At 41.1% G+C, this 20,938-nt stretch overlaps 1 protein-coding gene across 2 annotated transcripts in view; it reads left to right on the forward strand.

Annotated features, from left to right (window-relative positions):
* Nucleotides 1-3,139: 3,139 nt before the first annotated feature.
* The window catches only part of ZFAND4 (zinc finger AN1-type containing 4), a 118,007-nt gene continuing 100,208 nt past the window's right edge, over nt 3,140-20,938 (forward strand). For both annotated transcript variants that reach the window (XM_030203434.1, XM_030203435.1), the window contains exons 1-2: nt 3,140-3,779; nt 12,447-12,762. In XM_030203434.1, the coding sequence (XP_030059294.1) occupies nt 12,579-12,762 (184 nt within the window). In that variant the 5' untranslated portion in view covers nt 3,140-3,779; nt 12,447-12,578. The remainder of the gene's footprint in view (nt 3,780-12,446; nt 12,763-20,938) is intronic.

The raw sequence follows: 20,938 nt of genomic DNA on the forward strand, positions 1-20,938 counted from the left end.
TCTTCCTATAAGAAAACACAAGAGAAAACAAAACCCAAGTGTGGACTTTCACAACACTTCCACTCCGCCCTCCAATCCCCCCCTGCTCCCACTATGCTCACCGGAAGCAGGAGGTTTGTTCGCCTTCGGGTTCAAGCTCCCCAGCTTTCTGGTCCGTCTCGATCCTCCGTCCTCCTCCTCGGCTTACTGGAACTCGGGCTCGACCGATCCCACCACTGCCACCAAATGTCAGACTCCTGCTCCTCTCCGGGCTGTCTGCGCTCTAGTTGCACCTCTCCGTGCTGTCTACAATCCAGCCGCACCTCTCCGTGCTGTCTGTACTCCAGCCGCACCACTGTCAGACTCCTGCTCCTCTCCGGGCTGTCTGCTCTCCAGTTGCACCTCTCCGTGCTGTCTACCATCCAGCCGCACCTCTCCATGCTGTCTGCAATCCTTGCAAGTTATGCAAACCTCCCTCAGGCTTACACAGTTGTGTTCTCTCCAGCCAGTAGCCCACCCCCTAGTTCAACCCCTACCGGCTACTGGCACGTATCTGTTTCCTGGTGGAGTCCCCCTCCTCATAGACTAGCCGCCTAGGTTCTTTTCAGTCCAGCTATTAAGTCCCCGACCAGGCCTCTGGACTGGGACCTGTTCCTGGCACAGGCCCCTTTCTTTAGAGTCTCTATTCAGAATCAAATGCTTATCACACAGTTCAGCTTTTCTCAAGCACCACTATAAAGTTCCAAAGTTTCCCCTACGGTATGAATTCCTCTAGGTTTAGCCCTGCATACTGGCTACACCTAGAGACCCACCTCCCTCATTTGTCAGCACTAACTCCTGACAACCACCCACTGGGTTAAAGAATTCATACCTTTTGTTATCCAGTACACACAGCCCTCTTTCTCCTCTCCTCATGGCCCTGAGCAAATGCTGAGATATCCATTTCTTCTGTTTCCCCTCCCCCTTCCCCCCCTTGCCAATCCATCTGTTCCACCACTCCCTTCTCCCACAGGTGTTCCTCATCCCCTCCCTCTGACTTCATCTCCCAATCAACCTCCTCCCCCTTCCCCCTCTGAGAGGACTTCTCCTCCCACTCCTGCTTCCTGCTCAGCTCGGGCTTCTGGGACTTGTAGTTCTTATAGTCCCACTCTTTCTTCTTTTGATCCCTGGCGGGCACAGATAGCCCTTTCCTCCACCACCCCTCCGGTTTGCCACCCCCTTTCTCACAACATATCCGCTCTTACTCCATTCCACCCCCACCTTAGCCAAACCATCAGTTTGGGGAGGGGGGGGGGGAGAGGCCTAAGTCCAAAGTGTGCAGACTGTGTAGAATATCGCTGCTCGCCTGATTCATAAATTACCAGAGTTTGAAAGGGCATCCCCGCTATTAGTAATGTTCTATTAGTTACCAGTTGAGGCCTGGTCCCTTTAGAAGTTATGTACATTTGTTTTTTAAATAATTTACGGAATTGCACCTAGCTATATGCAAGGATTTATTAAATTGTCTAATAGGAACTCTAATCTTCATTCTAGGAACTTCTTCACTCTCTTGTTTTCAAGTTGTAGGAACATAGTTTATAAATCTTTGCATTCAACCAGTTTTTATTATTTGCATCACACTGGTGGAAAACTTTGCCATCTGAAATCAGGCTTCTGGGATCTTATGGACTGTTTTGAAAGGCGCTGATATATTTTTTTATTTAGATTTTTGGATTTATAATATGGCACTGTGTTTGTTTCTTTGTGGCCTTCCATAATTCTATTGTGCTTATTTCTACAAAGTGTAAGCCACATTGAACTTTGTGGCTAATATGGGATAGAAAGGCTGATAATGTAATGTAATATAATGCATCAACCATAGAGCTACCAAAATCACCTACTTCAATGGAAATTTTAAGCCAGTCCTGGACTTCTGATATCCTGGGAGCGGAAAGACATTAAGTACCAGGGTGTTGTAAATCATAGGTAGTTTATTCATCTTCCAACATATGTAAGTCCCAGCTAGGTGAAGATTTTATGTCTATAAGAAGATTCAGCATGTCCTTTTAACATAATGGTTAAACTGTGGTGTTCATCACAAAGCATAAGGTGTAAAGAAGTACATCTTTCACTACTCACGGTGCCTTATTCTTCTTTTCCTATGTGTAGTTATTCTATTTGTGTTATATTTTAATAATCTTTGTAAATAATATTGATAGTTTTTATAATTTTTGTTCTAAATTATGGACAGTGTTTTTGTACAATTTTGGTTTTAAGTGTTCTCCTGATGACTTGTATACTTTGGACTTGTATATTTTGGAAGACGAACAAACTACCTCTGATAAGATTTATATCATCCTGGTACTTAGTGTCCTTTCACTCCTGTGTTTTCCTTGTTGGATCTATTTGTGGAAGTTTTTTTATTTGTTTTTGTTTTCTTGTATTTTGGAACTTATGATACCTAGACCAGACCATCAAGGTGCACTATGGGACCTACCCTGATTGCAATAGCTAAAATCAGGGACAACTGCCGCTTTACTACTACTACGTTAGATACGTTTAAAATCAGGCCTGGCCAAAAAGGCTTCCATTTACGGTGGAGTTGGGTAACTTGTCGGCTTTCGCTCTCTGGGGTCTGGCATGGCAACAACTCAGCCTCTCCTCCTTTATAGCAAGACTTTTTTTTTCTTTTAAAAAGAAGGGGGTGGGGAGGAAGAAGACACTATCAGCTCCTATACTTGCTTGACACCCATGGTGTAATATAGTAGTTGCTGTACTACACAGAGGGAAGACTCTTAAAGCAAAAGTCCCTCAACGTAATTTTTGTTTCCATTCTGTACAGTTAGCAACACCTAATGATGTCTGCACTTGGCTCCCGAAACTAAGCTGCAACCTGCTGTACTCTCTCGGGGATGCTGCCTAGCGCTTTACTTGCAACGCCGTCGTCGCCCCGGGAGACAGAACCGAGGTCACGTGCTCACTGTTGTTAGTGATGAGGGCCGGCATCCGGTAACTTCTGTTTCAACATCACCTCCAACCACTCCTGCTAGCTGCGAAGCTCCGCCTTTCCTAGGCATCTCATTGGTAGCTCTCTGCCCACCGAAGTTGCTGGTGGGCCTCTGATTGGGCTGTGGCGGAGTCACTTGCGAGATCTCACAAAGAAGGGCGGAGTGGGGAGGTGGTCGCTGGTGGGCTCTGACTCCGGATCGGCCCGCGGTGGCGAAATCTTGGGGGCTCGGTTCGACAGATTCCTGGGGAGCTATGTGGTAGCCCCACGATTGGCCTACATTAATGAGGGTGCCTGCTAGAAGCGGCTGCCCTGGGGCTGGCGCACAGGGAGGCTGAGACCGGAGCGACGGCGATACCGAGGGAGGGCGAGAGGCTCATATATATAGGTGGCCAGCAAAGTAAATATATAGGGAGCTATACCTATATATTTATAGGTTTAAGGAGAGAGTGGTCTACGTATTCTGAGACACAGAGAGAAATATATACAGATATAGAAAGCTAGATACCTAAATATACAGAGCTGGAGTGGTAGAGACATTCACCAGAACACATATAGCGAAAGAAACCTAGACGAGGAGTCAAAGCCTGCCGGGCAAGGTCGGTAGTCAGCAGCAGCAGGCCTGGAGCTGTCATTTTAGGCTAGACTCTGCCAGTCAGTGTATCTCTCAGGACCACACACCTGATGCTGGTGGAAGGAAGGAAGGAGCTACTCGTTTCCTGTACTTTCCGTTGTTTGCTTTGCATTTGTGGAATACCTCGATGTGGCATGCAAAGGATCTGCCCCTCACAGTGGGATCTGGCGAGAGATTGTGGTAGGTTTGGGTCTGGTACTTTGCTCCATTTGCAAATCTGGTTATAAATCTGACCCTGTTCCTTCGTATTGTCAGTGACATCTAGTACATAGTATAATCAATCCTCTGTGCCACCCTCCACATAAACACAATACTTAAATCATCTTACTGATCTTGTAGTGATGGTGTTTCTGAGGAGTTTGAGGGATCTAGCCTAGGTATAAATTTACCATGGCCAGTGTGGCTAAATATGATTTATTATTATTATTTTTTTAACAATAATTGTTTCAATTTTAACTGCTGTTAAGGTACATAATATTGGGCCAGTGTCTTGAGCTGACAGTGAAACACATTGGTGTATAACTGAATTTTCAATCTTTATGTGTTATTTCTACTCTGAAACATCAGCTGCAGGTACCTGGGCAAAATAGGCAGGTACTCTTTTACCCATGTATTTTGCTGATATGTGGCTTATCCAAGTTTGCCTCCTTCATAAAAATATTATAGATAATTACCTCTTTATTTTGTAATGTAGTTCTATTACTGCTTCAGTTTCTATTGGTGACCATTTTAGACAAGGATGGTTATCATTCATTTCATATTGCTAGTATCATACGCTGCTGTATAGTCATTCATAATATAATTGGCCATGTCTGCTATGCTTAGTAAACCAAGATTTTAAAACAGTGTGTTTCAAGTTGAAACCAACCTTTGAGAAGTTCTATAAGAGGTGCCATGCTAGTAGGACACATTGGTGGACAGGGGTGGATTTCAGATTTTGGTGTCAATATCCAAGACCAGAGACAGTAGATCCTGGAGATCCCAAAGATTAGAAAGCCAGAAGAGCAGAGGAAGGCTAGAGTGTCACATCGATGCCTCTTTGAAGTAGCATACACACATGGCCTTAAATTAGGTTTGCTTTTCGCCAGGGTATTTGGTACCTTCAAGATTTGGCAGCCTTGGCAGTTGCCTTCAGGGTTTGCTAATGGACACAGGATGTTGTGCTCAATAGACCAACAATCCCCAGTCCAGTCTGGGTCACTTGGAAGAATGTTAATAGGTCCTAGTAGCGATTAATGTGTGGCATCCTTTTCCTTTGAGAGGCTCCAGATGGCTTTTTATTCTGTACTAATGGAGATAAGCTTCTCAAAAGAATAAAACTATCTTTAGTCAAGCTTTGTGACCATTTTGGAATATAGATCTTGTTGAAGAAAAGTGTAAATTTCCTTTGTCTATCTAGATGAACAGAAGCATTCAGTAAGGAGTTTGAAAATATTAATCCCTGCTTCCTCTTGCAGTTGTAAATCCAGTTCCTCCTTTTGTTACATATGGTTGTGTTGTACTGTGTTAACCTAATTCGTATGTAGGTTAAACATATCTCTCCCCTCTCCAGTAATTTTAAACCTTTCAGATGCATAGTGACTCCCTGCCCTTGATTTTTCCTGATACTTAGAATCCCTTTTGTATTTCTTATGGAGAAGCAGGCCAATTTAGTTGAACTCCCAGACTTAGGGTGAGTCTGAGCACATTGACGGACACAAAATATTGCTGCCTTGTTATTGGTTAGTGCCTGTCTTCACTAGCTGGTTCAATTTCTTGCTTAGTTTTCTTTAGGCAAAATATCTGTTTAACAAGCAAAAAAGCCTGTTTCGCGAAAAATGAAACAGGCCCTAGGAAGGCTAGCGTCGAAGCGATTTCTCCCCTCCATGTCCAGTGATTCTCCTTTGCCCTCCCCTCCCATCCCATCCATGTCCAGTGACTCTCCCCAGCCCCCACCTACCCCCATTTTAAGCACCCAATGTCGAGTTCAACCCCAGCCCTCACCTGCCCACCCTTGTCTCCCACAACAGCACTCTTCCTTCATGCCACTCTGCCTTTAAAAACTTTAATTTTACCTCAGGTCGCAGCGGTGGCAGTGAAAGCAGCTCGGCACGCGTCGCCTCCAGCCTTTCCTTTCCTTTCCTTTCCTCTCAGTGTCCCACCCTCCTCTGACGTAATTTAGTCTTTCCGCGAGGGCGGGACACTGAGAGGGAAGGGAAGGCTGGAGGCGAGCTGACGTAAGCTCATATGCATATGGTTACTAACCCAACCAGCCAGGGACGCAGATGCACAAATTACTATATAGGAAGATGTTTAATGATGTAATCATTGCAGAGATGATAAAACTCATACATTTTTATAGAAATCCTTTCTTCTTTTCAGTAAAAATAAATAGGCATAATGAAATATTCATTATACAGATGCCCCCACCCCGCAGCTGCTTGTTTTGGTATCTTCCATATTTTCCTATCATTTTTCTCCTGTAGACACACTTTATTCTTTCACTTTTGTACCACATCCCTTCTTCATCTTTTTTTTATTTCCCTTGAGAGTGCAAGTTTCTTTGAAGAAGGGCATTCAGTTCTTATACCTGCCTGTTTATTTGCGTTTTTTTACTTGATTTATTTCTGCTATTGAGTTAGACATGAGGAAAGCCACTGCTTGTCCCTGGGATCAGTAGCATGAACTTTGCTACTATTTGGAATTCTGTCAGGTACTTGTGATCTGAATTAGCTACTGTTGGAAGCAGGATACTGGGTGCATGGACCTCTGGTCTGATCCAGTATGACTATTCTTATATTCTTATGTAGGTTCTTATGTTGTGTTTTATAATGCATTGCTATTTTCAGTATGAAGGATGGCAACCATGAAGCACCATTTTCTCTGATGTTGCCTCAGATTGCTCTCTTTCCTTGTATCATGCCCTTCAGTACTAGACTAATTTGCCAGTAGCATGTCTGTGTGAATGGAAGATGAGGTAGGTAGTAGGTGAGAAAGGAAGACTGAGTACTAGATGGTAAAGAAATGGCTAAACTTCTCTTCTTTCAATCTGTGAATGGAGTGGCACAAATAAATGGGTAAAAAAAAAAGATGTAAAGGAAAGGTCATTGTTGGAGACAGAGGGAAGGAAGAAGAGTGATGGGGAGGATACTTTGGGTAAGGATTTGGTGAGGGCTGGCATGTGTTCTCTGTGAAGAAGGTCAGGGATTCTGTTGGCATGTAGTTTCTGTGTGGAGTTCCTTTACAGGCCAATTTATGTAGCTTGCCCAATATATTGTGGTTTGGTGTTCTGTATATGCAATGCCAACTTTTTCATGGTATAGAAGGTTTTCCTGTGTTGCTTCCGAGTAGCTTTATTTGCATGGTTTTGTGTTAATTCACAGTGGCAGTGGAGGGATTTTGTGTTGCAGTTAATGAGGTAATACTGGAATTTGAAAATATTTTTGTATGGCAAGCTGTAAAGGGAAATAGGCCAGCTGTGCTCTGCATAGGTGCTAGAACAGATAAAAAAAAAAAAAAACTTTGTGCAGCACATCAGTCCCAGATTTCTCACTTGTGAAGTAAGTGAAGATTTTATACGCTAGTGAGAATATTTGTAACTTTGATTTCAGTAAGTTTATAAAAATGTAAATTTTGTTAAGACTAACTTATTTCCCTTTCATACTTTTAGCTACAGTAAATTTAATATTTGGGCTATTTTGTTCAGCTTCAGACTGTAGTGTTCAGTGTGTCATACACATGCACATGCACATGATATTTCAGGTATGTTAAAACAGAAGAGAAGGGCCTCTGCTTAGTAGGGGGGTTGACATTTGCCTTTTTTTTTCAGTCCTGTACAATTACTCCTTCCCAGTGATTGAACAGATTTATCAGCAGAGCTGTCAGAACCTCTGGGGTCCCTTAATATTCTAGGATGTATCCCATCCAGCCCCATTGCTTTGTCTGCTTTCAGCTTTGTAGGTTCCATGCAGACTTTCTCCTTTACAATAGAAGCATCTACCCAACTACCATTGTACTCTTGCCACCAATCCGTAATCATGTTCTGTTTTTCCTTTGTAACTCTTAACAAATTATCCTTTTCTCCTGTTCTACCATAGTACTCGCTTTCTTCACCAACTTTGCTATTTTTAACTTGTTTTGTTTCCCTCATCTTTTCTAGATATTCTTCCCTGTTTTCCCTTTGAGATCCTTGGTACCTTTTTTTGTGAGTTATACATTTTCAGTTAACAAAACACAGGTCTTGTTCATCTTGTTTACTTTCTGATTTATTGCCCTTTAGACTTCTAGTTTAGCTGATTGAGTTTTGGTGATTGGGCACTGCTCGCAGCTTTTCTTTTTTACTTTTGGAAGACTTCCATATGCATCTGGACAATCCCTCCTTCCCTCATGAACAAAGTTTTGTCCTTACTTTCCACTTCTGGTTTTACTTTACTTTCAAATGTACTTACACATCAGGTGGGACACTGTTTTGGACCTTGTTGCTGTTAGGGATTTCTTTTCCTCCCCTTTCTTACTACCTTTGGGGCCCTTTTACTAAGCCGCATAGGCGCCTACGCACACCAGATATGAGTTACTGCCTGGCCTTTGAGGTAATTTCAATTTTGGAGCATGTCCGCTACGTGCGTCTGAAAAAATATTTATTTTCTGATGGGCGGCAGCTACGCACGTCAAGTGGAATTTGACACGTGTAGACTATTACCGCCCAGTTACCATGTGAGACCTTACCACTAGGTCAGTGGCTTGCGTTAAGGTCTCAGATCCAAAATGGACGCGCGGCAATTTTAATTTTGTATCACGTCCATTTTTGGCAAAAATTTTAAAGACATTTTGTAGGTGCGGTAAAAAATAATTCTGTGTGGAGGGAAGTGACGTCACGCATGCTGATGGCCATCTGAATCCATAGCTCCGTGGCTATTAATTGGCAATATTGACTTCCATCTGCCTTGTATTTGGGCTTTAAACCTGCTCGAGTTGTAATTAACTCTTCCTAAGTTGATCCGGCTGACTGATCTGCTGATATGTCTGCGGTTCGCAAGGAAAGTTCACGGCAGCCTGGCAGGTCGGAGGGTAAGGCCCCGAGACGCCAACTTTCCTCCAAGCGCATTTTGTGCTCTGATTCCGACTCAGCATTATCTACAACTGGGGGGTGTTCTGGAATAGCCTCTCGGGGGTTGCCTAACGATCTAATTGCCTGCCTTACCAAGATACGAGACGAGATAAAGGCGTCCATGGAAGCGAAGAGATATTAGAGCGTATGGACGTTCTCTGTGTGGATTTGCGGGAACTTAGCGGCCGTGTGGAGGAACTAGAGACACGTGTTGAGACCCAGGATGAACTTCTAAACGCGACGGACGCCCATTTTAAGAATTTAATTGCCTCATATGAAGAAATGCAACACAAAATGGATGATTTGGAGAATCAAGGGTGGTGCAACAATCTACGCTTACGTGGTGTCCCTGAATTGGGTGATAAAGAAGATGTGCCTGTGATTGCCCGGTTGATCTGTGGGAAGTTGTTGGATTCAGAGGACTTTGTGATAGAGAGAGCTCACAGGGTGCTAGGTAAACCGGGACATTATATTCTGTTTTGGCTCTTATGCTGTGAAAGATCAGGAGTTACAGCAGGCTCGCCAGCTGACCAGTGTGGAATACAACGAGGTGAGAGTCACGGTGTTCCAAGATCTATCTCAATTTACTTTGAATCAAAGACTTGCAATGAAGCCTGCATTAGATGTACTGATCAAGAATAAGATCCCATACCAGTGGGCTTTCCTCTTTGCACTTTGTTTTACAGCCAGAGGGAAGATCGCCGGCCATCTTCCGGTTTGTGTCGGAAGACGGCCGGCGATCACTTTTGAAAATAAGCCTGATAGGCACTTCCTGTAATTTTACCTCTTTGACTGCTGTTGGCTTGAGTAAACTTTTCTGTAGCTCCCCCATCTGGCTGTCTTCATGATGCTGCTCCTGTATGACATCTTAAGGTATGCTGTACTGAACTTTCACCAATAATGTTGGGACTTATCAATGATAGCTTATCATCAGGAGTAATGCCACAGTATGAAATCTGTTTCAGGTCCTGCCATTTGCTCCAATTACCATCCAGTCACCTATCTACCTTTTCTGGCGATGTGAGAAAGCTGTTAATCTCACAATTACTTAGCTTCTGGAATTCCAATCACACTTTGCCTTTCAATCAAAGCTTTTCGGAGGGACACAGTATTGAAACTGCTTTGTTCTCTACTCTATGGTCAATGACATCTATTATTTTGACAGTGGACTTGTCGTGTTGCTGATCCAACTAGATCTCTTTTCAATGTTTGATTTTGATAGATCATTCCCTACTGCTATCTTGTTTTGTGAGACACTGGAATTAAGGGGATAGTATTTAACTAGTTATGTTATTTTTCTCTTTGCTCCTTTTGAGGTAGCACTGGACACTAATCTCTCTGGATTCTTTACTCTAAAGTGTAGGGTCCATTTTGGCTCCTACTTCAATTTATTGCTCTGCTGGCCTCCTTCTTCCAATAAATAATGGGCTTCTGCTTCTGTTTTTATGCTGGTGACATATAGCTTGTTATCAGTAATGGCACAGGATGATTTTGTGATATTCTCAGAAGCTTGTGGATATAGCTTCTTGGTTGACAGATAAGACGTCCTTAATTTAGAAAAAATGGAGGCTCTTTGGTTTTCTCATAAACCTTCTATTCCTCCACTGTGCTTTATTCTTGTTTAATACACCTGCCCCAATAAAGGATCAGCTACTTTTCTTTGGGTATTGTTGAATAGTGCTCCTTTGTTTTCGGACACACACATCTCTAATGGTCCAGAATAATTTGTTACTGTTTTGGGACCTAAGAGACCTTACTCTTTCTTGAACCCTGTGCATTGAATACTTTGATTCATGTACTAATCTTGCATATATTAGACTACTGTAATGCATTATTGATTTTTATCTTCTGTTTTACTGTTTCGGGCAGCTGCTACTTATCTAGAACAAAGTGGTCAAACTGATCTATAATGCTAGGAAACATGATCACATCACACCTCTTTTTTATGAACGACTTTGGCTACCTATACATTGTGGAATCAAGTTTCAAATTCTGTTCCTTATCCATAAATTATTTCATATTGGACAGCTCCCTACATCTTTCCTCTCTTCTTTACCCATTATAATCAACACAGAACTTATGCTTCTCCAATGCTAGTGTATTATCAATGCCTTCGTTCAGGACAGTATCCATGCAGCCTTCTGTGATGCAGTCTTTTGCTTTGTGGCACCGAATCTATGGAATCAATTACCTCTTTACCTTTGTACTCAGAAATTCAAGAATGTCTGAAGACTTGGTTCTTCACTCAGGCTTTCTTATCCTAGGTCTAGTTGATGAATGGCTTTCCTCTATATCCGATTGTGACTGTTAAAAGAACTTCTTGACTGATGGATTTTTCATCTCTTCCCCTTCCCTTGTGTGTCCCACTGACAGTGTTCGTGGTGATTTCTTGTTCTACATTCCCTCTCCTCTTGTTTCTGACCAGATTTTAAGATGATGATTTGATTTACAAGTTTGAAACTGTAATTTTCTGTCTTTCTGCACATCACCATGATGCGCAGAACGTGCAGTATAACAAATGGCTCAAATAGGAAGATCTTGTCATCTCGCCAATGCCTGAGGTATAGCAGTTGCTAAGAAAGCAAATAGAATGTTAGGTATTATTAGGAAAGGAATGGAAAACAAAAATGAGGATGTTATAATGCTTTGTATCACTTGATAGTGCGACTGCACCTCAAATACTGAGTGCAATTCTGGTCACTGCATCTTAAAGATATAGTGGAATTAGAAAAGGTACAGAGAAGGGTGACGAACATGATAAAGGGGATGGGACGACTTCCCTATGAGGAAAGGCTAAAGTGATTAGGGCTCTTCAGCTTGGAGAAAAGATGGCTGAGGGGAGATATGATAGAGGTCTATAAAATAATGAGTGGAACAGGTAGACATGAATTGCTTGTTTACTCTTTCCAAAAATACTAGGGTGCACGCAATGAAGCTACAAAGTAATACATTTAAAACAAATCATAGAAACATTTTCTTCACTCAATGTGTAATTAAACTCTGGAATTCATTGCCAGAGAATGTAGTACAAGCAATTAGCTTAGCGGGGTTTAAAAAAAGGTTTAGATGTCTTCCTAAAGGAAAAGTCCATAGACCATTATAAAAATGGACTCGGGGGGGGGGGGGGGGGAATCCACTGCTTATTTCTAGGATAAGCAGCATAAAATGTATTGTTCTGTTTTGGGATCTTTCCAGGTACTTGTAATTTGGATTGGCCACTGTTGGAAACAGGATGCTGGGCTTGATGGGCCTTTGGTCTGTCCCAGTGTGGCAATACTTATGTAAGTTGGTACTCTGAGGTCTAGGATCCTGACCTGTTTGTCCATCTCTGCCTTTTCTGTTATATTAAACCCAGTTAGTTATTAGAAACACGTCTTCTGATTTGTAAATACCTGGTCCAGTATTGGGACCCCTCCCTCATAAGCAATGTTTCTAGTTGCTTGGAGAGAGTCCCTTGATTTGTCAGGTTAAACTTTTCCAATAGCACAGATCCCATCCCCTTTCATTGCATATAAGAGACTAGATTTGCTCTCATCAAATTTTAACACAGTTAAATATTTGGCAGCATGTTGTACAATTTGAGCCATAATGACATTGCCAAATTTATTTTTAAAAACGTTTTACTTCATTTTTACTGTAGGTAGTATTTGTGCATGTGAAAGATATTGCCACTGTTATTGACTAGGTATGGGGCAAACTTTACTAATGAGATCTGTAGTGGAAACGGTCGTATCTGATCATTCTTTTTATGCCTTTATTAGGTGCAGCCATTGAAACATGAACTACGATATTTCATTATCCATCTGCAAAGTTTAGATGGTTGTTACTGCATTACAAGTGGTGGATAGCCTTCTCAACTTAACGTTCCAGAAAGGAATTGAGAACCCTATGCAATGGCCAACAAAAAAGAGCCGCCTTTCTTCAATGAAGATAATTTGGGCACCTTCCACTACAAGCTCCCTTTTTACGACACCATGGAGCTCTTCATTGAAACCCTGACTGGCACCTGCTTTGAGCTGCGTGTGTCCCCTTTTGAAACTTTGATTTCTGTCAAAGCCAAAATTCAAAGGTTGGAAGGTACAGGCTTTTTTCTTAATGTTCTGTTGATTGTATGGGCTTAAAAAAAATATATATATATATAGTATTGAAAAACCTTATTATTTTGAACCCAATGGAATTTAGAAAGAATTGTACAGTAGAAGTGTGGTGTCTACCTATCTCTCTGGGGACAAATAACAGTGAAAAATTTAGAACCCTGCTTACTAAGGCGCATTAGCATTTTTAACATGCCTTCAATTAGCGCGCATGCCAGCCATATAGGCCCCTATAGGGATATTGTAGGCATGTACATGGTTAACGCACGTTAAAGATGCTAACACGCCTATAATGCGACTTAGTAAACAGGGCCCTTAATGAAATGGAATGAAACTTGGCATGTGGGGAAAAACTGGTAAAAAAAACCACCTCAAAACCATGGGCCAAATCAGACTGGTGATTCTAGAGAATTAAGCCCCCCAGCCCCCTTCCCTCATGCTGCAGTGCATTTCTATGGGATGAGTTCTGTCTTCCATAGTATATAAACTTACATACAGTGAAATACAGCAGTTAGGGGGAGAGAAAGTTTGAAAGGAGGAATTTCCTGTTCTTTTCTCTCCCAGCCCACAAACCTATTCTTCCAGAATTGTGCCACCCCCATAAGCTACTCTACAAGCTGTTCCTGCTCTCAAACACCTACCCTATGATGGACGATGCAATAAAAATTCACACCATTTCCCGTTGGGTCCTGCATTTTAAATTATTGAGATGTATATTTCAATTTCTTTGTGATTTCTGCCATGAAACTTTGAATTATATTGCTTTCTTATTGGCAGTATACATAGTAACTAATATATCTGATGCCATTGGCAGGGCTATTTATTTTATTTATTTATTGCATTTGTATCCCACATTTTCCCACCTCTTTGCAGGCTCAATGTGGCTTACAATGTGTCGTTGTTAGTAGATATTAGATTAAGAGATAAGTTAGTGTTACATAGAAAGTGGCATAATCGAAATTTAAACAGGTAATTATAATTAAGAGATATTACTGATAGTAGGTAAGGTGGAGATGTCATAGAAAATAGCGTGATCGAAATTCAAACAGATAAATATCCGCAAGAACATTGTTGGTAATAGGCGAGGTTGTGATGTATTATTTTTGTAGTTGCTGGTCTTGTTGGTATGCCTTGTTGAATAGGTGGGTCTTCAGGGATTTGCGAAAGTTAGTTCATAAGTAGTTTTTAAGCTGCGTGGCAGTGCGTTCCAGAGCTGTGTACTCAGGTAAGAGAAGTTGGACGCATGCGTTAGTTTGTATTTGAGGTCTTTACAACTGGGGAAGTGCAGATTAAGGAATGTTCGAGATGACCTTATAGCGTTCCTGGGCGGCAGGTCTACCAGATCTGACGTAGGCTGGGGCATTTCCGTGGATGATTTTATGAACTAGAGAGCATATAGATTAAAGCATTTGCAAATTAACATAGCTAGGGCCCAAAGTTTAGGGGAGCCCTGTTGGATGAGGTTGGGATTGACTACTGGCTTTTTTTCTCCAAGTTTTTTACTAGATAACTGACATGTCTAGAAAAAAAAATTCAGAGTTTGGGGATCTACAGATAGTAACTTAATTTTTCCTCGTGTAAGCGAGACTGCCTTGCCTGCTTCCAGGGGAACTAGCAGTGGAGACTGTATAGGATCCAGCCAGTGGAAAGGCTGTAAGCAGAGACGGGTAGTAACAAAGTACTTTGTTATGGTAATTAAGTACAATTGGCAGTACTTTTACTTGTAACGAGTTACATTTAGGCAGTACTTTTGTGCTTAGTAACAAAGTACAGATTTGGAAAGTAGTTAAAAAAAAAAATAAAAAAAAAAAAAGATGTTTTCCATTTTTCTGCTTCTCCCCCTCTGCATGATTTCCAAGTGATGTCAGACGCAGCTTGCAGCTGATTTGGCCCGAACCTCTGAGCTCACACTAATAAATTACCAGGGGAGACGTACAGGACCTGGCTCTCTACTGCTTCGTGCGCCAGGCCTGCCTCTTCTGATGTACACTTCTGGGACTGATGCAGGAATCACTAGCGGGTCTCGCCTGTCTCCCATGGTAGTTTATTAGCATGGGCCCAGTGGAGGTGCACGAGAGTGAGAGAGTGAGACTGTGCTGCAGGGCTCCAGTGGATGGGAGGAGAGAGAGAGAAATTAGGCAAGACTGGATGGGTGGGGAGAGATTGACAGAGAGAGATGGGGTGATACTGGATAAAAGGAGGGGAGAAACAGAGGCTATGGGATGGGGGGAGAGAGAAATTGGGCAAGACTGGATAGGTGGGGAGGGAGAGAGAAACGAGGCAAGACTGGATGGGAGGGTAAGGAGAGAGAGAGAGAGTGACAGAGAAATGAGGGAATACTGGAATATTTGATAAAGGTGGCGGGGGGTGGGGGAGACAGAGGCTATGGACTGGGAAGAGTGAGAGAAATTGGGCAAGACTGGATAGGAGTCAACTTTTCAAAATGATTGGGGTTGCTAAACCCAATAGAAATTTCCCTTCCCTGGTTACACAGGGTTTGCTCAATATTGGGGGTGCTCAAGGACCCACAGAGCTGGAATAGATTACTGTTGGTTTAGTGAAAGAGGTGAAAAAGAGAAAAAAATGAAACATGGACCGGAGACCCTTGGAAAGTGAGTTATAAGAAGGTTGGATAGCAGTAACAAGAGGTTGGGACCAACAAAACTAGAAAAAAATTAAATGGCCAGATAGCAAAGGTAGAAAAATAATTTTAGTTTTAATTTAGGTTAAAGTAATGTGGTAACCGTGTTAGTCCACTTAAAAATGTAATAATTATAAATTTAAAAAAAACAAACAAAAACAATAAGGGGAGGAACAAGATGGCGTCTTGAAGAGAACGCTACAAGGCAACTCACCACACGACTTCATCTACTATTGAAATTCTTTACCTGACTCTATGCCGAAGCGCAGGGAAAAACAGCGTGTTGGCCCCGCAACACCTATGAGAAGGCAATTGGGACCGATGGACCGCTTTGCAGTGCCTGGAAGTTCTGCGGGGCTGGGTTCCTCGCTGTCGGGGGGAGCGGTGGTAGGTGTCCCGCTCCCTCTGCCTGAGGTTGAGATCTCATTTAGCCCCGAAGAGCGGAGCCCTCCGATGATGCCAGCGGTGGAGCTGCAGCAGGGGCGGGAGGCCCCTTGTGTTGCTGACCAAGGGGTGTTCCCTCCAGCAGGGTCGGCTCGCAGCGTGGATCTGCTGGATGTTGCTGTTGGAGAGAGGCTATCCAAGAAGGTCAGTGTTTTGGCGGACTCTGGACTAGTAGAGGTGAAGCAACTCTATATGGGAAGCTCTTGTGAGTTTAGAAACTTCTTTCTCACAGAAATTGTTGCTGGTGACTCAAGCTTCAAAATTGCCAATGGAAAAAATTTCTATCTTGGAAGCAAGAACAATTAAAATTGAGAAAACAACAGAAATGAATAGTGATAACATTAAATCTCTTCAACAGATACAAGCTAATTTGATTAAGGAAAATACTTTGTTACACTATAAAGCTGAAAATCTAGAGAATCAATTAAAGGCCAAAACTTTAAGGGTGATTAATTTTCCAAAAATTATATTGGTTGCTCCTTTAATAACTTTTAAGAAATATCTATCTGAAAAATTGAAGATTCCTGAACAGGCTTATCCGCCAATTTCCAAGATATACTATCTTCCACCATTTAAAAAGGGTAAAAAAGAAAATATTAATCAAGTTGAACAAGGAGCAGTAGCCTCATTTGATATATTGAATCTCACACAAATAATTCAAGAGGATGATAAGGATGTTACACTAGCAATTTTGATTGTGACTTTTATATTGGAACCGGATCATGATTGGATTTTCAGACAATATTTCCGCCATAGGAATGAACTCGTTATGAATAATAAGATTAGAATATTTCCTGATATTGCGAGAGCAACCCAAAAGAGACGTCAATTTTTTCTGAAATTCTGTCCTAAGGTTTTACAATTGGGTGGTTTATTTTGGCTTAATTTTCTCTGCAAATGTGTATTGAAAATTAATTCAGTTTATTTTCTATAACCCAACACATCTGAACTCCTTTTTGGAGTCTAGGGTTGCTTTTACTCCTAATTTACAACCTACTATATTACCAACATCTCTGATTATGTATTGTTATGGCACTTAATGTATCTCTTCTATTTTCCTTTTTTTTTTTGTTAGTTTTTGGAATCAAATTTCATGGAATTGTACCTTGTTCCTTCTTAAAAGTGGTGGACTTGGGATTGGAGGGTGGGAAATATTATATATTGTTTGAATAATTGTCTATTTGGAAATTGTATTGCCAACACTCAACTTTTCAAATCAAGAGTTTTTCTTGAATTATTGTAAATATTCATAAAAATAAAAAACAAAACAATAAGGTTACACCTTTATATTGGATTATATACATTTTTTTAAACTAACTATCAGAGACCAAAACCTACTTCAGGTTTGGACACTGCTGTAATTGTATGCTTTTCTGACTTAAGGAAGGAGGGTTTTGCCTCCAAAAACTAGTAAAAAATGTAATGTTAGTCCAGTAAAAAGGTATCACTTATTTTCTGTTTTTGTTTTGTGTGTTAATTTTTAATGTAGCAGTTGGAATATGTAAGCATTTGAAATTTACATCTGCTCTTTTTATATTTTGCATGGTACAAAAGGATGTGTAACAGTTTCTTTGGTTTTGCACTGTATGCAGAGCATGGCTTCTTGGGGGTACAGTTTAATTTTTGTCTATATTTGTCTACATATTGATCCCTTGCAGAAACTGAACAAAAACAGCCTCAACTACTAACATCTATGAAACATGTCTAATTAATTATGGTAACTTGTAAGCCACATTGAACCAATTACCTAATTGGAAAATGTGGGGTACAAATGTATAGAAAATAAACATTTCTGTTTTTAGTTTATGGTTACTTATATACTTTGAGAGGCTACCTCTGTGCATGTTGCTTACGTCTAGTAGTGCTATAGAAATGATTAGTAGGAGTATGTGTGGAAAAAGTTCTGTTGTTCTGTTAGTTTCATTGCATGCCCCCTAGTCCTAGTATTTTTGGAAAGAGTAAACGAGAAATACATGTCTGTAGGGGTATATATCCAGGAGGACAACTCCTAATATATATATATCCTGAGGTACTTAGATGACAGAACACTACTAAATAGCAATTATTCTGGACTCATGTCTAGGGGAAGCGTTCCTCTTTGGCCCTATGATTTATTAGGAATAGAAAAATTAATATATAAATAGTTCTGAAGCAAAATACAAAATAACTTGCTATAAAAATAGATTATCACCAAAATATAGATAATGATATATGATTATCCTAATGGACTAACTAAATGAGTGATTACACAACCAATCACAATACTGATATCCTAATGATTATTATGAGAACGTACACCACATGTCTTATGCAAAATGCACAGCAGCGAAATTCACAGACCATAAGTCATGACATAAAACCAATCTGTTTCAAACAAATAGCCAAGAAATATTCCTTAACTAATAGGTAGTAAACCCTGTTATCTCACCCTGCAGTCCGTGGCAGACTTCCAATGGTAAAGAAGTGGATTCCTCCTCTGAGACTCAAGCTGAAGGCTCAGCTAGTCTCTCAGTCCAGGAATAAAGTCCAAGGTCTGTATTGTGGATGCAGATGGCACAGTCTTTAGGTAAGGCCGTATGTTGTAGCTGAGCTAACCTTGTGAGTTTGTTACAAGGTGTGCAGTTCACTGGTGTTTAGGAAATCAGTCTCTCTCTCTCTCTCTCATCCTCCTGCCAGTCTTCTATCCTCCTCCTGTTTTTCTTCTTCAGTCCAACTTTTGGCATCCATGGGTCAGATGATACCTGTGGACCAATCACAGATGGTGTAATAACATCCAGCCAGCTTCATGGTCATGAAGAGAGGCCTTTGTTACAGCAATGAAACTGTTTTCGATGGCATTCAAACCTCCCTGTCGGATCCTGTACTCGTGGAGCCATCTGTGTCTCTCTCCTCCATTCTTCCCAGGAGATAACTGGACTAGTTTTTCAACAAATAATATGTCCTTGGATGAAGTCATCATGGTATGCTCAGCAGTAATTTTCCTTTTGTAGCAAAGCTGGTTTCTAATGGTTACAGATGCATGCAGACCACAGGCAGAAGTATCCATATTGTTATAACAGAATGGTTTGGCTTGCATAGGCCAAGACCAGCAAAGGTGAGATCGCAGGTAAATACTCCTACATGTCTACCTGTTCCACTCCACTCATTATTTTATAGACCTCTATCATATCTCCCCTCAGCCGTCTTTTCTCCAAGCTGCCCTAGCCGCTTTAGCCTTTCCTCATAAGGAAGTCATCCCATCCCCTTTATTATTTTCATCGCCCTTCTCTGCACCTTTTCTAATTCCACTATATCTTTTTTGAGATGCGGTGACCAGAATTGCACACAATATTCGAGGTGCAGTCGCACCATGGAGCGATACAAAGGCATTATAATGTCCTCATTTTTGTTATCCATTCCTTTCCTAATAATACTTAACATTCTATTTACTTTCTTAGCCACCGCCACACCCTGAGAAGAGGGTTTCAACTTTGCATTTACATAGCTATAGTTCGGGTTCCTTTCCCACATGTAATAGATTGGTGAGGCAAGTTTACCTTCACTAAATCAATGTTGGCTTTGTCTCATTAATCCATGCTTTTGAATATGTTCTTTATAATATTCTTTACCATTTTGCCCAGCACCGACGTTGGGCTCACCAGTCTATAATTTTCCTGGATCACCTCTGGAACCTTTTAAAAAAATTGATGTTACATTCGTCACCCTCCAATCTTCCAGTAGCATGCTTGATTTTTAAAGATAAATTACGTATTACTAACAATAGTTCTTCAAGATCATTTTTCAATTCTGTCAGTACTCTGGGATGAATACCATCTGGTCCAGGCGATTTGCTACTCTTCAGTTTATCAATTTGCACCATTACATCCTCCAGGTTTGCAGAGATTTGATTCAGTTTGTCTGACTCATCAGCTTTGAATACCATTTCTGGCACCAGTATCTTTCCCAAATATTCCTTGGTGAAGACAGAAACAAAGAATTAATTTAATCTCTCCATTATGGCCTTGGCTTCCCTGAGTGCACTTTTTACCCCTCGATTATCTAGCGATCCAACTGATTCTTTTGCCGGCTTCTTGCTTTTAATATACCTAAAACATATTTTTTACTATATGCTGTTGCCTCCAACGCAATGTTTTTTTTTCAGTCCCTCTTTGCCTTCCTTATCAGCGCCTTGCATTTGATTTGCCATTCCTTATGCTGTTTCTTATTTTTAGTTGGATCCTTCTTCCATTTTTCTGAAGGATTTTCTTTTAGCTCTAATAGCTTCCTTCACCTCACTTTTTAACCATGCCAACTGTTGTTTGGTCTTCCTCCTTTTTTATGTTTAACTCTTTTTATTGAAGTGATGTTATAACATTGCCATAAACAAAAACAATTGTATAGAATCCAACAGCAGCTTCCAAAAACTTTGGACTCTAGGACATGCCCAGAACATGTGTCCCAAAGATGCCGCCGGGAAGTTACATTTTGGGCAATGGTCCCCAGAGATCATGCAGATTGTAAACGCTCTACTTGGAGAAATATGTAAGCACAAAGCGAATTTATATATCTCTTGATTATACTAAACTGGCATCTTGCTTGCTCAATTCCATAATGTATGATTGTATAAGAGTGGCTTCAGTGTCATATGATAAGTCAACAGACCATTTTTCAGCCAACTCTTTATAATCTAAATCTGGTGTTCTCTTTTAAGTACATGTGATGATGAGACAGTGGTTCTCTTTTATGCGATCCCAAGGTCAGCGCCTCGCTCACAGTCTCTTGTACATCTTCTGTAAGGTCTGTCCATGGTAGAGTGGACACATAATGATGAAGCTGTCTAGATGCAAAGAAATCAATTTATTTATTTAATTTATTTATTTATGGGTTACTTATATCCCACATTTTCCCACTCATGCAGGCGCAATGTGGCTTACATAGAATTAAATAAAAGTACAAAGATAAAACTCAGGCAAGTATACAAGAGGCAAATAGGGGAAGAGAATCTAACAGCGAGATCTAGGCAGGGTAAGGGATAAGGGGAGCATCAATCAACAGAGTAAGTTGGAGAGTAAGACTTAGCAAAGAGAAATGTCTA

This window comes from Microcaecilia unicolor, chromosome 5 (assembly GCF_901765095.1).
Source record: "Microcaecilia unicolor chromosome 5, aMicUni1.1, whole genome shotgun sequence".
Classification (NCBI taxonomy): Eukaryota; Metazoa; Chordata; class Amphibia; order Gymnophiona; family Siphonopidae; genus Microcaecilia; species Microcaecilia unicolor.